Raw genomic sequence first — 19714 nt, forward strand, 5'->3', positions numbered from 1 at the left:
CACACATACACACACACAGGCTCCCCTCACGCGCATTCCATGGGACTCTGTCCTCTGTACTACACAACCAGAAAATCCATAAAGGTCTGTAAATAAAAAGTGCAGAATACTGAGAAAAGTGATGATATGACTTCTCAGTATAAATAACAGTATACATCTACAGTACTTTATATGTTGCTAGCTGTCATACTTACGTAAAATTCAGCTTGCATTTTTTAATAAGAGGATATAGTACAATATCAACGAATGGCACAAGGACAAGAATCAATATTGGATTCACAGTCTATGGGCAAAAAAGAGGGACTATTAGAAGTTTTGATAACTTATTGTGTCTATTTTTATTTGAATGCATAAATTAAATGTTACCTGCATCTGATCTGGCTGAATTTGGATAGCTCCCTGGAAAAAAAGAAAAAATGAGCAACAAGATCAATTATTGTTATTACTGTGGTAATTTGTAACGTACAAAAATACTTTAATTATAGAACTAACATGACATTAATATTAAATGTACACAGAGGGAGTATTGGAGTGTTCCTGAGCAAAGCCCTTGCACTTTTGTGGCTGCCATTGGCAAATGCATGTAAAGAGACACCCACAGTATACAGTATACAGCTTCAACTAGTTTTGTGTTCTAAATAAATGATGATTGCAATAATAGTACTAGTAGTACCCTCTGATCTGGCCAACTATTCGGACTGGTTGAATACTATGCGCCCTGTGGACTGCAACATGGTCACCTCTGTAACTAGTATAGACCTGTTACTACCGTTTTGCTTCCAAAAACACCATATATTTACACTGATGTACTCAGTACATCATTAATCAAGCATATGTTCAGATAACAGGTGATTACATATAGGGATTACACTGAAGGGCAATTCATTCATTCATTCATTCATTTACTCCTTCCTTCTGTATGTCATACAGTATATCCAATATCTAGCATGAGTGAATACTTGTACATAACATATCAGTAACCAAAATGTAAGTCTGATCTTGACTTGTTAGTAACTGCTGGGAAACTTACAAAGTTTCCATCCATAGTGGTGGCTTGAAGAGTCCATCTTGAGCCCTTGAAATAAAAAAATAAAGAAACATTTCAGTAAGCAGAGAAATAAAAATATAAACTAGTAGGAGTAAACTACATTGTAAAATCCAATGTATTCCCAAACACTCAAGTAAGATAAATCCTAGTAAAAGAAGTACGCAATTATTTACATATGTACTCTATGTGATGTTTTGTAAAATTAGAGCATATTAATATTCTACATTGTGTATTTCTTTAAAATAGTGCTATCAAGTTATCTATTGCTGTATTACCTAAATCCTATGGATTATGTGCATTGTTTTGATGTCTGTAAAGTGCCTTGAGTTCTGTTGGAACTAGTGCGCTATATAAATAAAACTTACTAAAAAATCCATATATTAACAAAATGTTAGTAAAATAATCAAATGAGATCACTTGTGCCCTAATTTCTTGCTTTAGAATACCTCAAAAGAAAAGCAGATGTGATGTAAACAATATGAAGGAGTTGTTATGTGTGATCAGTGGCTTTAATCAAGCCAGGAGATTGGCAAAACCTGCATTAAACACTGGGTACCTGGATGAGTGCACAGCGGAACCCTCTGTTCATGGACCCAACACTCAAGATAAGGTAGCTTTTTATTTACTGTGCTCTCATCAGCTATGTCACACTGACCACAGCCACAATACATAGCAGTACAGGATGAAAGCAGATGGAGATCTGTCATACGCAGAGCATTGGGCTATATCATACTCTCATTAAATCCTTCACTGCCACTGACACAAGGATGAAAAGCAGATGGAGATCTGTCATACGCAGAGCATTGGGCTATATCATACTCTCATTAAATCCTTCACTGCCACTGACACAAGGATGAAAAGCAGATGTTAAGCAGAAAACATGTTGATAATATACTACCTTGCTGTAATATTGTTACTCCAAAGAATCAGCTGATTTTATACACCACCGGAGCGGTATTGAGACCTTACTGACTGGAATAAGGAAATGTTCTCATCCGTGAATATTGTTACAAGCTCACAATATATGGTGAAGATATCATTGAGTGCCTGGTCAGCCAGACTCTTCCTTGTCTAACACAGAGTTAACTTCTAGCAGTCTACTATGGAGGGAGCACATTATCATGATACATATCTACAGCGCTTATTACTAACAAGCATCTATATTACAACTGGTGATCATTTAACAGAGCCAATTACTTTACATTTTACTAAGATGGAAGTGCTATTGAAGATTCTTCTTATTTTTAGCACCTTCTGGAAGATAATAGATGAATCTGATTGGTTGTTATAAGCAGCATCCCATCTTCAATAAAACTCCCATCTTAGTAAATTTACCCCTATCTCTAGCGCAGTCATATCAATTCTGGTCATATACTCAGTGCCTCTAGAAAATAACACAGACAGTAGAAATCCATCACCCTAACTGGGAATCTTTTCTTACTTTCCTCATACTATTCTATAGCCATGAAGAATACTGTATCTGCCTAACTTATTTTATCTACATGGCATAATCATATTGCTGCATGAATACAAAGAGGGTCTGTTTCACAGTCATAGCATTACTATGAGTCCTATGTTGTACTATGAGTCCTATGTTGTACTGATATTTCACCACAAATTAATTCTGAAAATCAACCATAATATATTATTGCTTTAATATCCTTAAAGAATTATAGAGAAGTACCAATTGATATATACAAGATATAAATACCTATTACTACTATTATATTACTGGATGCGCACTGAAATGATGTGTTATTTGTCTTTAGCAGTAATTGATATGAATACAAGTTAGGTACTTGTTTCCTAGCACGGCCACACCGATTTACATCGGGGTGGTCGTGTCGGAAAAATCGCGTCCATCGCATGCGATTTGGTCGCATGCGATGCGATCGACGCGACCGACCCGATTTTTTGATTGAATGAAATGTAAATCGGGTCCCTGGGACCCGATTTTACATTGGATTCAATGTAAAATATTCCCAACCCCCCCAAATTTAACGGCGTAAACCCCACCCCACGATAGACGCCAACCCGAAGCGTGGCGAGCGCAGCGAGCCCGCGAGGGGCGGCGGTGCGCGTCCTCCGACCTTTTCATTCCCCTACTATCCACGTCGGCGTGGAGTTGAGAATAGAATAGTGTGGCGAGCGCAGCGAGCCACCGAGCCCGAAGTGTGGCGAGCGCAGCGAGCCCCGCGAGGGGACGCGTATACCTGTGAAGTTATATGCGTGCGCTCGCCACGCTTCGGGCTCGGTGGCTCGCTGCGCTCGCCACACTATTCTATTCTCAACTCCACGCCGACGTGGATAGTAGGGGAATGAAAAGGTCGGAGGACGCGCACCGCCGCCCCTCGCGGGCTCGCTGCGCTCGCCACGCTTCGGGTTGGCGTCTATCGTGGGGTGACGACGGGGACATCTATAATGTGAAATGGGTCATATTGGCCCATTTCACATTTTTCACATTTTCTCACGATTTCAATGTTAAAAAATATTTTAACATTGAAGCCTATGGAAAAATCGGGGGCATCGCGTCGGGACCAATGTTAATGGTCCCGACCGACGCAATGCCCCCGATATTTTACCTTTCCCGACACGATTTCAATGTTAAAATATTTTTTAACATTGAAGCCTATGGAAAAATCGGGGGCATCGCGTCGGTCGTGTCGGGACCAATGTTAATGGTCTCGACCGACGCGATGCCCCCGATATTGTGTCTTAGCCGGCAAAATGGACCTGATTTCAAAGGAAATCGGGTCCATCGTGTGGATCGTGTACCTTAACTTAAAGGTACACGATCCACAAGATTGTGGCCGTGCTAGGAAACAAGTAGCACAAGTTATATTTGAAGTGCATAAATCACGAGTGCCCCCACTGTGGGGAACAAATATACTTTTAATTATTTATTTGATTTTTGTATCCAAAGTATTTAAATATGGTGCTCCCCCCCCCTACATTGTGTACTTTTGACTATGCTTTACTACAAATTCATTTATAGGCTCCAGATAAAGGGCAGTTTGGAATGTATAGCATTTATAGCAGTCCTACTAGGTAGGACTGACATAAAAGCAGAATGCAGTGTAAAGTAAACAAATCACATTGCTTTACCCTGCATGTGCCCAAAATCTAGAGAATCCCAGTGACATACAATATAGAGAACATCCTAATGAGCGATATAGATATATATATATATATATATATATATATATATATATATATATATATATATATATATATATATATATATATATATATAGGAAAACTGGTGGGAGTAGCACACATTAGTCTGAATGATGTTTAAGTGGGTGCAGGATCCTTTAGGAAAAATTTAGAAAAACTTCATGTCACAGAGACATATGAGGCAGCACTCCTTATTAAATGCAAAAGAGGAATTTATTATGTGGCCAAGGTTCTAGCCACACATGGACTGAAATGCAACTGATGGCAAAGGTAGAGAGGCATGGAGACATTAATTGACATAGTCACCCAGGTACAGCATCATACACAGTCTGGTAGCAGTCAACGGAGCCGTTTCGGCTTATACAGCCTTCATCCTGGACTGACCCACACTAAATGAGTGGCTCCTTATATGGAGTTCCGACTGGCATTCCGTGCAATGCGGATAAACCTATGACCATTTAGCACTCCCTGTCTACACAGGTGTTTATGATTGTTTCAATTATGTGGAAGCCTTATATACTGGGCTGGTGCACTCATTTAGTGTGGGTCAGTCCAGGATGAAGGCTGTATAAGCCGAAACGGCTCCGTTGACTGCTACCAGACTGTGTATGATGCCTCATATGTCTCTGTGACATGAAGTTTTTCTATATATATATATATATATATATATATATATATATAAGTGTCTCTTCCCAGTGCACTCACAGTAAATCCTTGTAATTGTCGCTGGGGTGCTACGTGTAGATGCCAGAACGGCTTGTATAGAAGTCCAAGAACAAGGCACTCACCAGACTTTTTCAAATGCAAAAGTGCTTTTTATTCCTTAAAATGACTGCATAATTCCAACGTTTCGGACCTCCTCAGGGCCCTTAGTCATGGCACAGTCCATCAGTAGAGACCCAACTACTTGGGTCTCTACTGATGGACTGTGCCATGACTAAGGGCCCTGAGGAGGTCCGAAACGTTGGAATTATGCAGTCATTTTAAGGAATAAAAAGCACTTTTGCATTTGAAAAAGTCTGGTGAGTGCCTTGTTCTTGGACTTATATATATATATATATATATATATATATATATACACACATACAATACAGGTAGCATTCTAGCGACCGTCATACAGTACAGAGAGCATCAAACAGTGGGACTTCCTGTACCAGAAAGCAATGCATTACAAACAGCACTGTTATGAATACCGTTGTAACAGAGAACACAATACAGATAGCAAACACAAAACAGAGAGCATCCAAGTGGCTTACAAAAAATTAAATCAGACACCCTCCAGGCAGTCCCAGTGAGCCAAAGGACTATCAGAAACATTCATATTCAGGTCTATGTGTAGTACACCCCTACTTCAGAGAATGATATACTTGTCTAAGTCATTGTAATATCTAATCATTTGACTTGAATGTATATACATTTGCCGCTTTGTTCAGATTTCTGGAAAATTGTAATTACAAAAGTAAAATCTATCAAAGCTAGAACAATATAGAAAAAGGCCCACTTTAATTAATGCACTCGACTATTTTGCTGATAAAGAATTATGCTGTATTGTATTATTACATGTTGGTTTTTTTGTCACATCTATAACTTACCTGCTGATCAAAAAGTGCCCAGAACATTGGGAGTGGAATATAAAGAAAGAGGACCTTAAGCACCATCTTAATTTGCTCTATAAGAAGTTCCTAAAACAGAAAACACAAGATAGCTAAGTTTACATTACAATATCAAGTTTAACTTATACAGCACTTTAACACACACACACACAAACACACACACACACACACATACATGATCCCATGCACCAGGCTTGGCCAACCAGTGGTTCTTCAGCTGCTGTGAAACTACAGATTCCAGCATGAATTTCTTATTAGCAATCTGTGGTAGGGCATGCTGGGATTTGTAGTTTCTCAAAATCTGAAGAGCCACAGGTTGGACAGGCCTGCCATACACATTAACGTCCTGACTGATGCAGCGTAACTGTTGGAAGAAGTGGAGCATTGTTTTTTGTCTGTGCATTTGTTTTGATTTGTAGGCGTATGGTAGCATGAGGGACAACTTCGCCTGCCATACAGTGGTGTTAGCTTTGATGATGGGACCAATAATGCAGACTCTATAGCAGTGATGAGGAACCTTCGGCCCTCCTGCTGCAAATCCCAGCATGCCCTGATACAATTTTGCTATTTGGCCATGCTAAAACTGTTGTAGGACATGCTGGGATGTGTAGTTCAACAGCTGGAGAGCTGAAGGTTCCCCATCCCTGGTTTGTAGACTCTGCGTGTGGGCACCTCAGCCATGACACATCCAGAAGCACGGTTGCACAACAGAGAGGGGTTTTGTAGCAGCATTAGCATAAAGTCTAACCCGTAATCAGTCCCTATATCACATAAGGGGCAAAGAATATATGCCGGCCTGGCACTCCCCCAACATGCAAAATACCCAGGTGCCCTCCGGAACAGGTAGATAGCGATGAACATAGAGACAAACAGCGGCACTCCGGGAACGTTTTCAAAGTGGTATAATTCAGCAAAAAAGCATACCAACGTTTTGGGGTATATGTCACCCCTGCATCTCATGGGCCATTATAGTGACATGCGATGCGATGCGATTTTTGTATGTAATTTATTCACTGCTCTGTTGGCCTCAGGGGATCGCATCGCATCACACCTCCAGCAAAATCGCATGGGATCGCATGCGATTTTATAGGGTGCGATGCCATGCCATTAGCTATACACTTGTATGACATCCAATGATGTTTTACTGCCCCCCCACTATCCACACCACCCCGAAGCATGGCGAGTGCAGCGTGCCCCGCGAGGGGCCGCGGAACGTGTCCTCCCGAAGTTTTCATACCCCCACTATCCACGTCGGTGCGGAGTTGATCTTATATAGTGTGGCGAGCGCAGCAAGCCACCGAGCCCGAAGCGTGGCAAGCGGACGCGGAATACATGTAAAGTAATCAGCATCCCCTCGCGGGGCCCGCTGCGCTCACCACGCTTCGGGCTCGGCACACTATATTAAATCAACTCCATGCCGACGTGGATAGTGGGGGTATGAAAAGGTCGGGAGGATGCATTCCGCCGCCGCTTGCCACGCTTTCGGGTGGCGTGGATAGTGGGGGGGGTCAGTGAAACCTCATTGTATGTCATACAAGTGAATAGCTAATGGCATGGCATCCCACCCTATGGTGCAATGCGATCCCCTGGGGCCAACAGAGCAGTGAATAAATTACATTAAAAAATCGCATTGCATCTCACGGCACTAAAATGGCCCATGAGATGCAATGCTATGCGATTTTACTATGGAGAATAGACCTGCATGCTTACAGCATACTGGGCGCCCTGCTAGGAAACAAGTACCAAAAATACTATAGGAATGACCAACTAATTAAAATGAAAACTAACAAAAATGGACATGCACTAAAAATATATTTTGCTTACATCATAATTTTCTTTTGCCCAGTCCATCCAGTGCTCTTTCTTGGGGATGGATTTGCTACGATTTCTGTATCTATTTCTGATGGCACACTGTCCAGAGAATACAGAAATAATGAAGAATAATCAACATGGTACAATTTATTTGAACCAACTGGAATACAATGTATATGGTATAACTGTTGTAGGCCAGGAATTAATGGGAGCAGAGATAGCAAGTATCACACAAAACATCAGTATACTAACTAGACACACAAGCTGCTTTTGCTGATTAAAATTATATACTGCTTGCCTGTATTCTGTTTGTAATTGTGACTGTATATGCATAAATAATGTTCTGCTACGGTATTTCACAGCCAAACAGTGCAATATTTTTTGAAATGCACATAAAATAGCATACAATGATATATCACATCTATATTTTGTGTTTAATTGCGACTGTATGTGCATAACAAACAGTTACACTGTTGGCTAGGAAACACAGTGTCAGAATATTTTTCCTCAAAATACCGTATTCACAATTACATACAGAATGGCATGCTTTACAGAACTTTAATCAGCAAAAGCTGCTTGTGCATCTGATTAGCATAACATGCATTTAACTTAAAGAAATACATGTACTATATATGAGCTATTTTGACGTATATTTGAAGTATATTTTGCATTTTTAAGGTTAGAATTTACTTTTGAAATGTTTATTTATTACAAATGTGCTTGTAAGTTAATTTAGATATTGTTGATTATAACTTGCCCAAACAAACCAGCTCTAAATATGTATGACTTGATCGAGCTGATTTGTGTCCAAGTTACAAACTCGACTCCCATTGGGCGAGTTGTATGTTTATAAAATAGGCAACACATCTGGATCTGACTTTTTAATGGCTGTTCATAATCGAAACTGAAGCTCCCGACCTTGTGAACTGTCCAATTTTTGCGTACATATTGGATATTTCACAAAATCAGACCAAAATCGTCTTTCATTACATTCCATGGTCTCCAGAACTAAATACAATATTCCAGATGAGGTTGTACCAATGACCTATACTGCGGCATTATTACTTTTTTTTTCCTGCTACTGATTCCTCTCCCTTTGCAACCAAGCATCTAGTCTGCCTTTCTCATTGCTAAGTTACATTGCTTACCTGCCTTTAAGTCAGTGGCTCCTACCTATATATTATTTTCCATCAATCAATCCCATTGTGGTATCAATGAAACTATATTAGCCTTTGGGTTTTGAGTCCCAAGTACATGATTTAGCATTTTTTAGTGTTAAACTGTAATTAGCATGTTCTTGACAATTCCTTAAGTCTGCCTAGATAATCTTTTATTTGTTTTATCCCTCTTGGTGTGTCTAACCTGTTGCATATCTTTGTGTCATCTGCAAAGAGGCATATCTTCCCTTTAATACTGTTTACAATGACACCAATATATATAATAAAGAGCACTGGTCAGAGCACAGACCCTTGAGGTACTTCACTGGTAACAACTACCATCTTAGAATACACTATTTGCTAAAAAAAAGTCTGTTTCCTATCCTGCAACCAGGTTATTATGCATTCAAATGTTTTTTAATGGAGTCCTATGATTTTGAGTTTATTAGTTAGCAAGGTGGGACTGTGTCAAATGCATTGGTAAAGTCTAGATATGCTACTTCTACGCCCGCCTTCATTTATTATTTTAGACACAACGTCAAAAAAGTAAATCAGATTTGTTCATTATGATCTATTCCCAGTAAATCCATGCTGTTTGGGATCCTGTAAATTGTTGAATTTAAGATATTTAACAATCCTTTATTTTAATAGTATTTCCTTCACTCTCCCTAGTACTGATGTAAGGCTTACTGGTCTGCAGTTACTCGCTTCTTCCTTGCTTCCTCGGTTGTGCAATGGAACTACATTCTCTCTTTTCCAGTACTCTGAAATTGCTCCTGCAGCTGGTTACTGGTTTCATAATTCTGTAAATGGTGCTACCAGCACATCTTTAAGCTTTTTTAGTATCCTTGGATACATCCTATCTGGCCACATTGATTTATCCACTTTTAGTTTTGCAAATTCTGTTAGGACCTTCGTCTCTGTAAAACATTATTTTCCGCAGAGATGGACACTAATTCTAAACTTTAGTGGCCATTTCCGTGAATGCAGTGTCAGCTTTTTAAAAAGCCGGATCTGCAGATGTGGATCCCGGCCATTTCTCTTGCGAAAAAAACAGGGATTATATAGTGAAATCCCATTGTTTCCAAAAAATGGAAATAATTTTGATACATTGGATACCCCTGATAGAGGTAGGAAAGCCCTGCATGCAAGATTACTATTTTACATCCACCTTATTTTTATGACTGTCCCTGCAACTTAACTGTAACCTGTTCCCCTCTCAATCTGTAGTGAATACAGAGTAAAAATAATTATTTAGATCATGTTCTATTGCCTTGTTTTCCTCAAACATGCTCTCACTCTCAGTCTAAAGGTATATTAATCCTAAATTTGATTTGTTCCATTATGTAAAAAAAAGTTTTGCCCCCTTCATCAAATGATAGAAAAGAAAATTTAATTTTCTCTCAGCTTCTGCCTTTAAATGTTTGGTCATCTTCTTAGCCTTCTTCCATCTGGCAAGATACACCTCTTTGTTGTTATCATTTCCTAAAGGCCATTTTTTTTCTATTTTATACTAGTTGATACCTCTTTTGTGAACCCCACTGGCTTCCTTTTCCTTGTGCTTTTTCTAATCCTTTTAATACTGTATAAAAGGTCTGTTGCTTTATGTATTTCACTTCTTCCAAGTTCCTCCAATCTGACAATGAATCACTAACACATCTCCCCATTTCTGCAAAATCGGCCTTCCTAAAATCCAACACCACTGTTTTTTATTTTGTGGGACAGGAGTTGGGCCCTGTCTTTATATGAAACCATACTGCTTGATGTTCAATGTATCCTAGATTCTTACCCATACCCACATATATGTCTCTCCTGTGAACATTTGTGAAAATTAAATCTAATTATTATGTATTTGAGAGTGTGCTCCCTCGCCAATTACTTGTGGGATGCTCCCTGTAAGGAATGTAGAAATTTGTCACTTGAAGTTGAATTTCTCCCATTTAAAGCCATTTTAGTGGTGTGCTGAAATAGGTTCCTGTCCTGTTCCTGGCCTAGTGGTATATGATTTGTGAATAGTCTTCATCTACCCTATTTCTATGTTCATCCAAAGGGCCTCAGTTTTTTATTCAATATTTTGTATTAAAGCTTTTCTCCACATACTGTATGTTGCTACCCTTACTCTGATTCTTTCCATTCTGTCCTTCCTAAATAAATGTTATCCTGGCATAGCTATGCCCCCGTCATGATTTTCAATTGTATTATGACTCTACAATAGCCACAATATTCAGATCATCCCTCGTCAGTATCGCAATTAGCTTTGGAATTTTGTCCCCTAAGCTACTAGCATTTGAACACATAGCTTTAAAAATTGTGTTTGGGCATCTGTTATTCCTAGTCCTGTTCAGATGATACAGTACAATGTCAAGTTTAAAGTTGAAATGACCTGTCTGGTAATGTTGTTCAACTTTTTTAATAAACTGTATACAGAATACACTTGTCTTTACCACATAGCTGCAACCCTCAGCCATTGCTGACCCTAACTGAATCTAAAGATATAGTACGTTTTATTAAGATGGCCAAATAATCAAATGTGAAAAATAGTATATCTACACAAATACCTGACATTGATCATACCTGTGAACATCTGTGAGTAGAGAAGAGGGACGCATCTGTGTGTGCCGAAGACGCACACCCAAATTTGAGGGCGGGGCCTCATGGTCAGGTGATGGGGCCAGGCCCCCGTTTTGCTGCTGTGGGGGCATGGACAGTGATTTGTGAACTACTGGCCATGCCTCCAGCTCCTATGCCTCCCTGAATAGATGTGCATGTGCAACCAGATTCTATTTACAGGTCAAGCCGCCATCACGGACAGTGGACCGGCTGACAGGGACGCACGAGCGGCTCACTCGCGACCCCATCAAGGAGACGGGCAGGGAGCAGGCTGGGGCAGAGCAGGCAGGAGCGGGGAGACGAGCGGAGGGCTGCTGCATCCTCCTACAGAATTGGGGTGCGCGAGCGTCTCATGCGCGCGCGCCCCATTCTGTCAGAGGACAGCGGCTGGCAGGGGGCAGTGCATGGCGATTCTATCACCAGGAGCCATCTTAAATAGAACTCCCATCTTAGTAAATCTACCCCTAATAGTAAATGTGTATATCACAAGAAAAACAAAGATTGAACCATAAGTGTTATGTGCATGTGCTGTAATTCCGGTGCGTGCAATTTGAGATACTTCTAACTTTGCATCCATCCACAATTAAAGATTTTTTAGTAAAGCAGATTGTGGGCCTTATTCTAGTTCACTCTTTCTGACAAAATCCTTCTTAGAAGGACAAAACCATGTGCACTGCAGGGGGGCAGATGTAAAATGTGCAGAGAGAATTACATTTGGGTGAGTTATTTTGTTTCTGTGCAGGGTAAATACTGGCTGCTTTATTTTTACACTGCAATATAGATCTCACTTTGAAGTAAAACCCCACCCAAATCTAATTCTCTCTGCACAAGTAACATCTGCCCCACCTGCACTGCACATGGTTTTGTCCGTCTAAGAAGGATTTTGTCAGAAAGAGTGAACTAGAATAAGGGCCTGTATATCTGCTATTATGGATGCAAATTCATTGGAATCAATATTTTCCCATGATCTTTAAAAAAAATTGCAAATAGAAGGTGTAATGAAATTGAACACCTTATAATGTGAAGTTAAATGCGGTGGAATTAAAACGATGAATCTTTGCACACAAAAAAGGCAATTACAGCAGCAGCACAAACAAAACACATAAACTCCCATGACAAAGGGAATGTTGAATAAAAGCATTTCACAGACTAATGTATAGGCAGTTAAAGAATATTTTAATTAGAGATGTGCAGGTTCGGATTTACTCGGTTCTGATCACCATATTATGGCAAGTTTGGATTTTTCCGATTGCTATCGGCTGTCACATGTTTTGGATAGCCAATAAGATTCCGCTGTGAGAACAGAGTAATTCCAGGTAAAACAGAACCCGCACATCTCTCATTTTAATGGTTAAAATATGGTTATGATTTTACTAACCCCAATGCATCTGCAAACTTTAACTATTATGTTACCCTGCGGAGACACTTTTTTGTACATTCCACTTCCAATGATAAAAATAACTGTAAGGAGAAACAAAGAAAAATAACAGAAATGAAATATCAAGTCGACAAGATAAAATAATAAAGCAGAACTTAGGCAGAAGTGTGTCCTACAAATAGTATGACTATGGATTTTGTAGTAGCTCGGGAAGCCAATCCCGGGCATTTTTTAAATTCCGGGGTTCGGGATTGAAAAATGCTCATTCCCGGGATTGGCTACCCTAAAAAAAAAAGCCTGCATATTTACTTACATGTGCGGGTGCGGCCGGGAGCCAGGTGGGTGGCCGGACTGATGCTGCCAGGAGGGCAGGCTGATGCTGCCGGAAGCCGGGTGGGTGGTTGGGCATGCTGATGCTGCCTGCCTGCTGCTGGGAGCCTTGTGTTGGAGCCAAAGTATGAGAACGTGCTGGCAGGCGATCAAAGCGGCTAAGGCGGGCTGTGTGGCCTGTGCAGCGTGACCTCTGACCTTGTCATGCTGCACAGAGACGCACTGCTGGGTACGGGAGAAGCCGGGCAGCGTCTGAGCGGGTACTCAGACGCTGCCTAGCATTAGACTGCACATGCGCAGTCTAATTTTGAAATCCCAGGATTGGAAACTACACTCCCGGGATTGAAATCCCAGCGTTTGGGGGGCCAAATCCCAGGATCCCGCTGATCCGGATTCCACCATAGCATACCTCCCAACTGTCACGATTTTAGAGGGACAGTCCCGATTTTCGGGTCCTGTCCCGCTGTCCCACCCGCGGCAGGCATTGTCCCGCTGCGGGGGGTGACAGTTGGGAGACCCCCCCAATCTAGTAGAATAGACGCTGTGCGCATGCGCACAGCGTCTATTCTCGTATGAAAATGAGGTCGCGGCTAATTAGCATAAGCCACGCCCTCATTTACATACACCCCGCCCCCCGCTGCGGGGGGTGGCAGTTGGGAGACCCCCCAATCTAGTAGAATAGACGCTGTGCGCATGCGCACAGCGTCTATTCTCGTATGAAAATGAGGTCGCGGCTAATTAGCATAAGCCGCGCCCTCATTTACATACGCCCCGCCCCCTTTTCGCGCGAGTGTCCCTATTTCTTCAGGTAAAAAGTTGGGAGGTATGCCATAGTAGTAGCTGTGTAGTAGGCAATAAACTGCATAGTATATTTCCATGTTGTACATTTACACAGTGCAATAAAAACATTTTACACACAGCTGCTGGTTGTAACTTCTGCACTATCCTAAAGGTTCCCATAACACAATGCGAGAGTGCTGTGCGTTGTGATGCACGCTCCTGCGTTCATCCCATCGCACAGCACATAAAGTCTGTGCAGCGTGTGCTTTTTTAACTAGCTTGGATCGTATCACATGCAAATCACATGCAAATGAAATGCGATTTGATCACATGCAATACGATCTAGTTAAAAACGCACAGAAATATTGTACCGTGTATGAGCACCTTAACACAATGAACCATCACAATGTTAGCAATTATGTGTGGACCAACTCACAATGCAGACATAACAAGTCTTAAGTGTTATGGTAGAAAGTGCATGTTAATTGCACACATTTTATACGCATTGGTTACCAGAGTTCTGAACTAGAGATTTAAGGTTCTTGGAAGTTATTGTAGTAAATTGAATGGAACAAGATGCTATAGGGAAAATGCAATATTAAGGCAATGTGCCAAGGTGTGGTTTCCATGGAAACTGTCATCAATAAAATCCGGTTGATCTATTTACTGTCATTGTCCAATCACTTTTGTGTACATAGTTTATTTTGGATACATATTTTTTTATTTTTTAGTATTTAATTAGGTACTCTTTACCTAGAACGGCGCCCGCGATTAGCATCGCGGGCAAAAAATCGCGGGCATCGCGGCCATCGCATGCACATAAAAAACGCGATTTTCCCATAGGGATCAATGTTAAAAGTCAGATTGGACGCGATTTTAGTGTTAAATGCCTCAATGCCCGCGATTTTTACATAGGAAACAATGTTAAATGGGCCACAGAGCCCTAATAGTCCCCCTGAAGTCTTAAATGGCCCCCACAATTTTTAACGCCACCCCACGATCAACGTGAACCCGAAGCGTGGCGAGCGCAGCGAGCCCGCGAGGGGCGGCGGTACGCGTCCTCCGACCTTTTCATACCCCCACTATCCACGTCGGCGTGGAGTTGAGAATAGAATAGTGTGGCGAGCGCAGCGAGCCACCGAGCCCGAAGCGTGGCGAGCGCAGCGAGCCCCGCGAGGGGACGCGGATACCTTCACAGTTATACGCGTCCCCTCGCGGGCTTCACAGGTGTCCGTGGCGACGCGGACACCTGTGAAGCCCGCGAGGGGACGCGTTTACCTGTGAAGGTATCCGCGTCCCTTCGCGGGGCTCGCTGCGCTCGCCACGCTTCGGGCTCGGTGGCTCGCTGCGCTCGCCACACTATTCTATTCTCAACTCCACGCCGACGTGGATAGTGGGGGTATGAAAAGGTCGGAGGACGCGTACCGCTGCGCTCGCCACGCTTCGGGTTGACGTTGATCGTGGGGTGCCGTTAAAAATTGTGGAGGCCATTTCAGACTTCAGGGGGACTATTAGGGCTCTGTGGCCCATTTAACATTGTTTCCTATGGAAAAATCGCGGGCATTGAGGCATTTAACACTAAAATCGCGTCCAATCTGACTTTTAACATTGATCCCTATGGGAAATCGCGGCGATCGCGGGCATCGCATCGCACCCGTTTTTTAGTGCATACGATGGTCGCGATGGGCGCTGTTCTAGGTAAAGAGTACCTTAATTATATCCTTTAAAATATAAATGCTTTCATAACTGGTGTTAATACACAAGAGAGTAAAGGTCACTCTGCAACACTATGTGAATGTTCAGAACTTACCTAAAGCAACTACCATTAGTGCAGCTGGCACTCCAAATGCTAGGGGATAGCACTTCTGCTGTGTGTGGATGCCACAATTTATTCCTGAGAAGAGAGGGAATCTTTTATGAATAAAAAAAAACACTTCTAGATCTCTTTTCCATAAAAAGATAGGGATCTGGAATGAACACTAAATAAAATAAAATATACCCTACAGTATTTGTATGTTGTTGTTCTTTGTGCCTATACAATTAACCTGTGGGCTGACATGAGCTACACATCCTTCATTGGGTTATCTGGGAACTATTGCATAATCATTACACTGTAATGCATTTCAATCTGAAGAAAATGTACGCCGCCATGTCATGTTGTCTTTGCCTATTTGTATACAGAGCAGAGAATGAGGACCGACTAATTGTAAATGTCATTGCTTGAAAGGGGTTACAGATAATAATTATTATTATTACTACTACACAATCACAGTGCAAGTTGCAAGACTAATAGGTCAATGGCTTATACTAGGTGAGAACTAAACTAAGCACAAAACTACAGGTGCACCTACAGAAGGAGTATATGGTGACACAAGTCTCCTGCAATGGTATGAGAAGAGTAGGGACAGAAGATGAATTTAGCATTCTCCGTCTCCTACTCCAGTATCATTTACCTTTTCAGCCATTATGGTCAGCAGGGAACAGTTGATTATCACAGAAGGGGGCAACATAACATAACAACATACCTATACAAAGCAGCCATTACGGTCAGCAGGGAGCAGTTGATTATCACAGAAGGGGACAACATAACATAACAACATACCTATACAAAGCAGCCATTACGGTCAGCAGGGAGCAGTTCATTATCACAGAAGGGGACAACATAACATAACAACATACCTATACAAAGCAGCCATTACGGTCAGCAGGGAGCAGTTGATTATCACAGAAGGGGACAACATAACATAACAACATACCTATACAAAGCAGTCATTACGGTAAGCAGGGAGCAGTTGATTATCACAGAAGGGGACAACATAACATAACAACATACCTATACAAAGCAGCCATTACGATCAGGTTGGTGTAACACCGCAGTATGACTGTCAAAGCATCTTGGTGTCACATGGTGGTTACATGTCATCAGTATGGTTTTTCTATCGCTGCATTAGCATGTATTGATAAAGTTGCCCAATAGAGAACACACTACAGTAGCTTAATCTCTCTTTTAATGTAATATATTTGTATACAATATGTAAACTGAGAAGAAAACCAGCACCACTGTATATTCTAACTTATATGACATATATATATATATAAATATATATATATATATATATATATATAGTAGGTTTGGTTTGCTGCAGCACAAGAACGGAGTCTAGTCAGCTGGTATAGAAGTAAATAATTTACTGGGTAACAACACAAATCTCTTGTGCCGACGTTTCAAGGAAATCGGGGCACACGGAACCCCGAAACGTCGGCACAAGAGATTTGTGTTGTTACCCAGTAAATTATTTACTTCTATACCAGCTGACTAGACTCCGTTCTTGTGCTGCAGCAAACCAAACCTACTATTATTCCCTACTGGCTGCGAGCACCGGAGCATACAACGAATTGAGCAGGAGTGCCGGGCCATCCCTCCAAACTATATATATATATATATATATATATATATATATATATATATATATATATATATATATATATAGAGTAAAGAAAACACAAGGTATGTGTAATAGGTTGGGAACTAAATACCGGCAGTCAGGATCCTAACAGGAGACCAATGGCGGGATCCCTATGGACAGAGTCCTGCCACAACCCGGTAAGCGTTTTAACTCTACCCTTAATCTTACCCCTAACCCTTCCCTCCTGCTGCTTAGACCTAACACCCCCCCCCCCCCCCTGTAGCCAAACCCTAATATTCGCTACCCCAGCAGCCTATCCATAACCCCAATCCCACTACTTACCTCTGGGATGTGTTAAGATTATTGCCGTCAGGATTCCGCTGACAGTGTTCTGACTGTCGAGATCCTGATTGCCAGTATTTTGACCACATCACTGTGTAATATGAACACTTCATTTATCATTTACTGATCTGATACAGTTTTCTGCAGGAATCCATTATGAGACTCTTTACTTACCTTTGTATATTGATTGAATTGTTTTTTTGCATTGCTTTTTGATGATTCATGAGCAGAGCATGTACTGCTCATGCGTGGCTGTCTGGAAGATCTGTACTATAGTAGCCTATAAGCCAGGCATGTCCAAACTATGGCCCTCCAACTGTTGTGAAACAAAAAGTCCCATCATGCCTTGCCACATTTTTGCTATTAAGGAATTCTAAAACTATGGCAAGGCATGCTGGGATGTGTAGTTTCACAACAGCTGGAGAGCCATAGTTTGGACATGCCTGCTATAAGCTAAATCTATCTACAGATTGTGTTACCAGAGCTGGACTGGTAAGCCCCGTTGAATACTACGGTGGCTACTTTGTGGTCAAAAATCAAGGGACCATGGCAGATGTCAAAGATATCGGGGCAGATGTATTAAGCCTAGTAAATTGATAAAGTGTAAGGTAATAAAGCACCAGCCCCAATCAGCTCCTAACTGTCAAGTTACAGTCTGAGTTAGTATAATTACAGTTAGGGGCTGATTGCTGCTGTGTTACCACCGGCCACTTTAACACTTCACCAGGCTTAATAAATCTTCTCCATTTTCTGTTCAATTCCAGGGATCTATAATATTGTACCTGCATATTTATTTTACTATAGATATCCCCCATAGTCACTGTGCAGTTGCTATAGACATGGAGGGGGTATAATAAAATATTAAAATAAAAGGGAAAAAGGCAAACCTGTCATTGTTCAGATGATTTTCTGACCTTTTTAGTAGATATCTAGCAGAGAAAGGTTATACTTGCCTCTGAGAATAGGAGTAATAATAGTGGATAGAAGACTTCCAGCATTGATTGACAGATAGAAGATGGAGAAGAACGTACTTCTTTGTTTATCCTGTCCAAAAATACAGATAGATAAAGAACAGAGAAATGAATAAAGCACTTTAGCACCACTACATAAATGTCTATAGTGATGCAGTATCACAAATTTGCATATACCTGGCTTTCATCAAACTGATCTCCACCAAAGGCTGCTACACAGGGTTTAATTCCTCCAGTTCCTAAAGCAATCAGGACAAGGCCAACCATTGATAGCCCACTATAAAAAAGGGGGATTCTCTGTTTAATATACAGTACAAAGATTTACAAAAATAGCTTTACATCCTAAAATACAAGAAGATACAACTGAAACCAGAATCAGAAAACTGAATAGAAATTAAATTTATGTATAGTACACAAGGGAATTTTAAATACACTATAGTCACTGATCAAATTCCCACAAAATATTAATGTATTAAACACTGCCACAGCCCCATTGTCAGTGTTAAAGATTTAAGCCTGATTCACATTAAGCTACACAGTAGTATATGTTATTGACATGCTAACCTTCTGTTTATGTTCACTTCTACCGCTTCGGTGGTACTCCTGTCTGTCTGCCTGTACCCTTGAGAATGTAAGCTCTCATGAGAAAGGCCCTCTCTTCTCATGTGCTTTTGCCTCTCTTAAAATATTTACAAATATATATATATATATATATATATATATATATATATATATATATATATATATATATATAGTCCATGTTACTGGCACTCACATTTAAATATTAACTTGCTGGGGTGACATTCCAAAGTGTAGTGAGACTTGCTAGAAGGTCGCTACTGCATGCAGTGTAAATAGATGGAGTCACTCACCAGTCTTGTAATCAAACAGGGGTTCTTTTTAATCAGGCAGCATGGCAAACAGTGGTAGCATCGACGTTTCGGTCCGCCTCTGGGACCTTTTTCAAGAAAAAGGTCCCAGAGGCGGACCGAAACGTCGATGCTACCACTGTTTGCCATGCTGCCTGATTAAAAAGAACCCCTGTTTGATTACAAGACTGGTGAGTGACTCCATCTATTTACACTATAT

At 41.1% G+C, this 19714-nt stretch overlaps 1 protein-coding gene across 1 annotated transcript in view; it reads right to left on the minus strand.

Annotated features, from left to right (window-relative positions):
* Positions 1-19714, minus strand: part of SLC15A1 (solute carrier family 15 member 1) — a 66390-nt gene that overhangs the window by 28659 nt on the left and 18017 nt on the right. Inside the window, exons 5-13 of the mRNA XM_083171188.1 lie at positions 18803-18902; positions 18608-18698; positions 15716-15799; positions 12796-12878; positions 7663-7749; positions 5818-5907; positions 1031-1075; positions 367-399; positions 195-283 (exon numbers count right to left, since the gene is read on the minus strand). Of these exons, the coding sequence (XP_083027314.1) occupies positions 195-283; positions 367-399; positions 1031-1075; positions 5818-5907; positions 7663-7749; positions 12796-12878; positions 15716-15799; positions 18608-18698; positions 18803-18902 (702 nt within the window). The remainder of the gene's footprint in view (positions 1-194; positions 284-366; positions 400-1030; positions 1076-5817; positions 5908-7662; positions 7750-12795; positions 12879-15715; positions 15800-18607; positions 18699-18802; positions 18903-19714) is intronic.

Source organism: Crinia signifera, chromosome 2, assembly GCF_055691185.1.
Source record: "Crinia signifera chromosome 2, ASM5569118v1, whole genome shotgun sequence".
Taxonomy (NCBI): domain Eukaryota; kingdom Metazoa; phylum Chordata; class Amphibia; order Anura; family Myobatrachidae; genus Crinia; species Crinia signifera.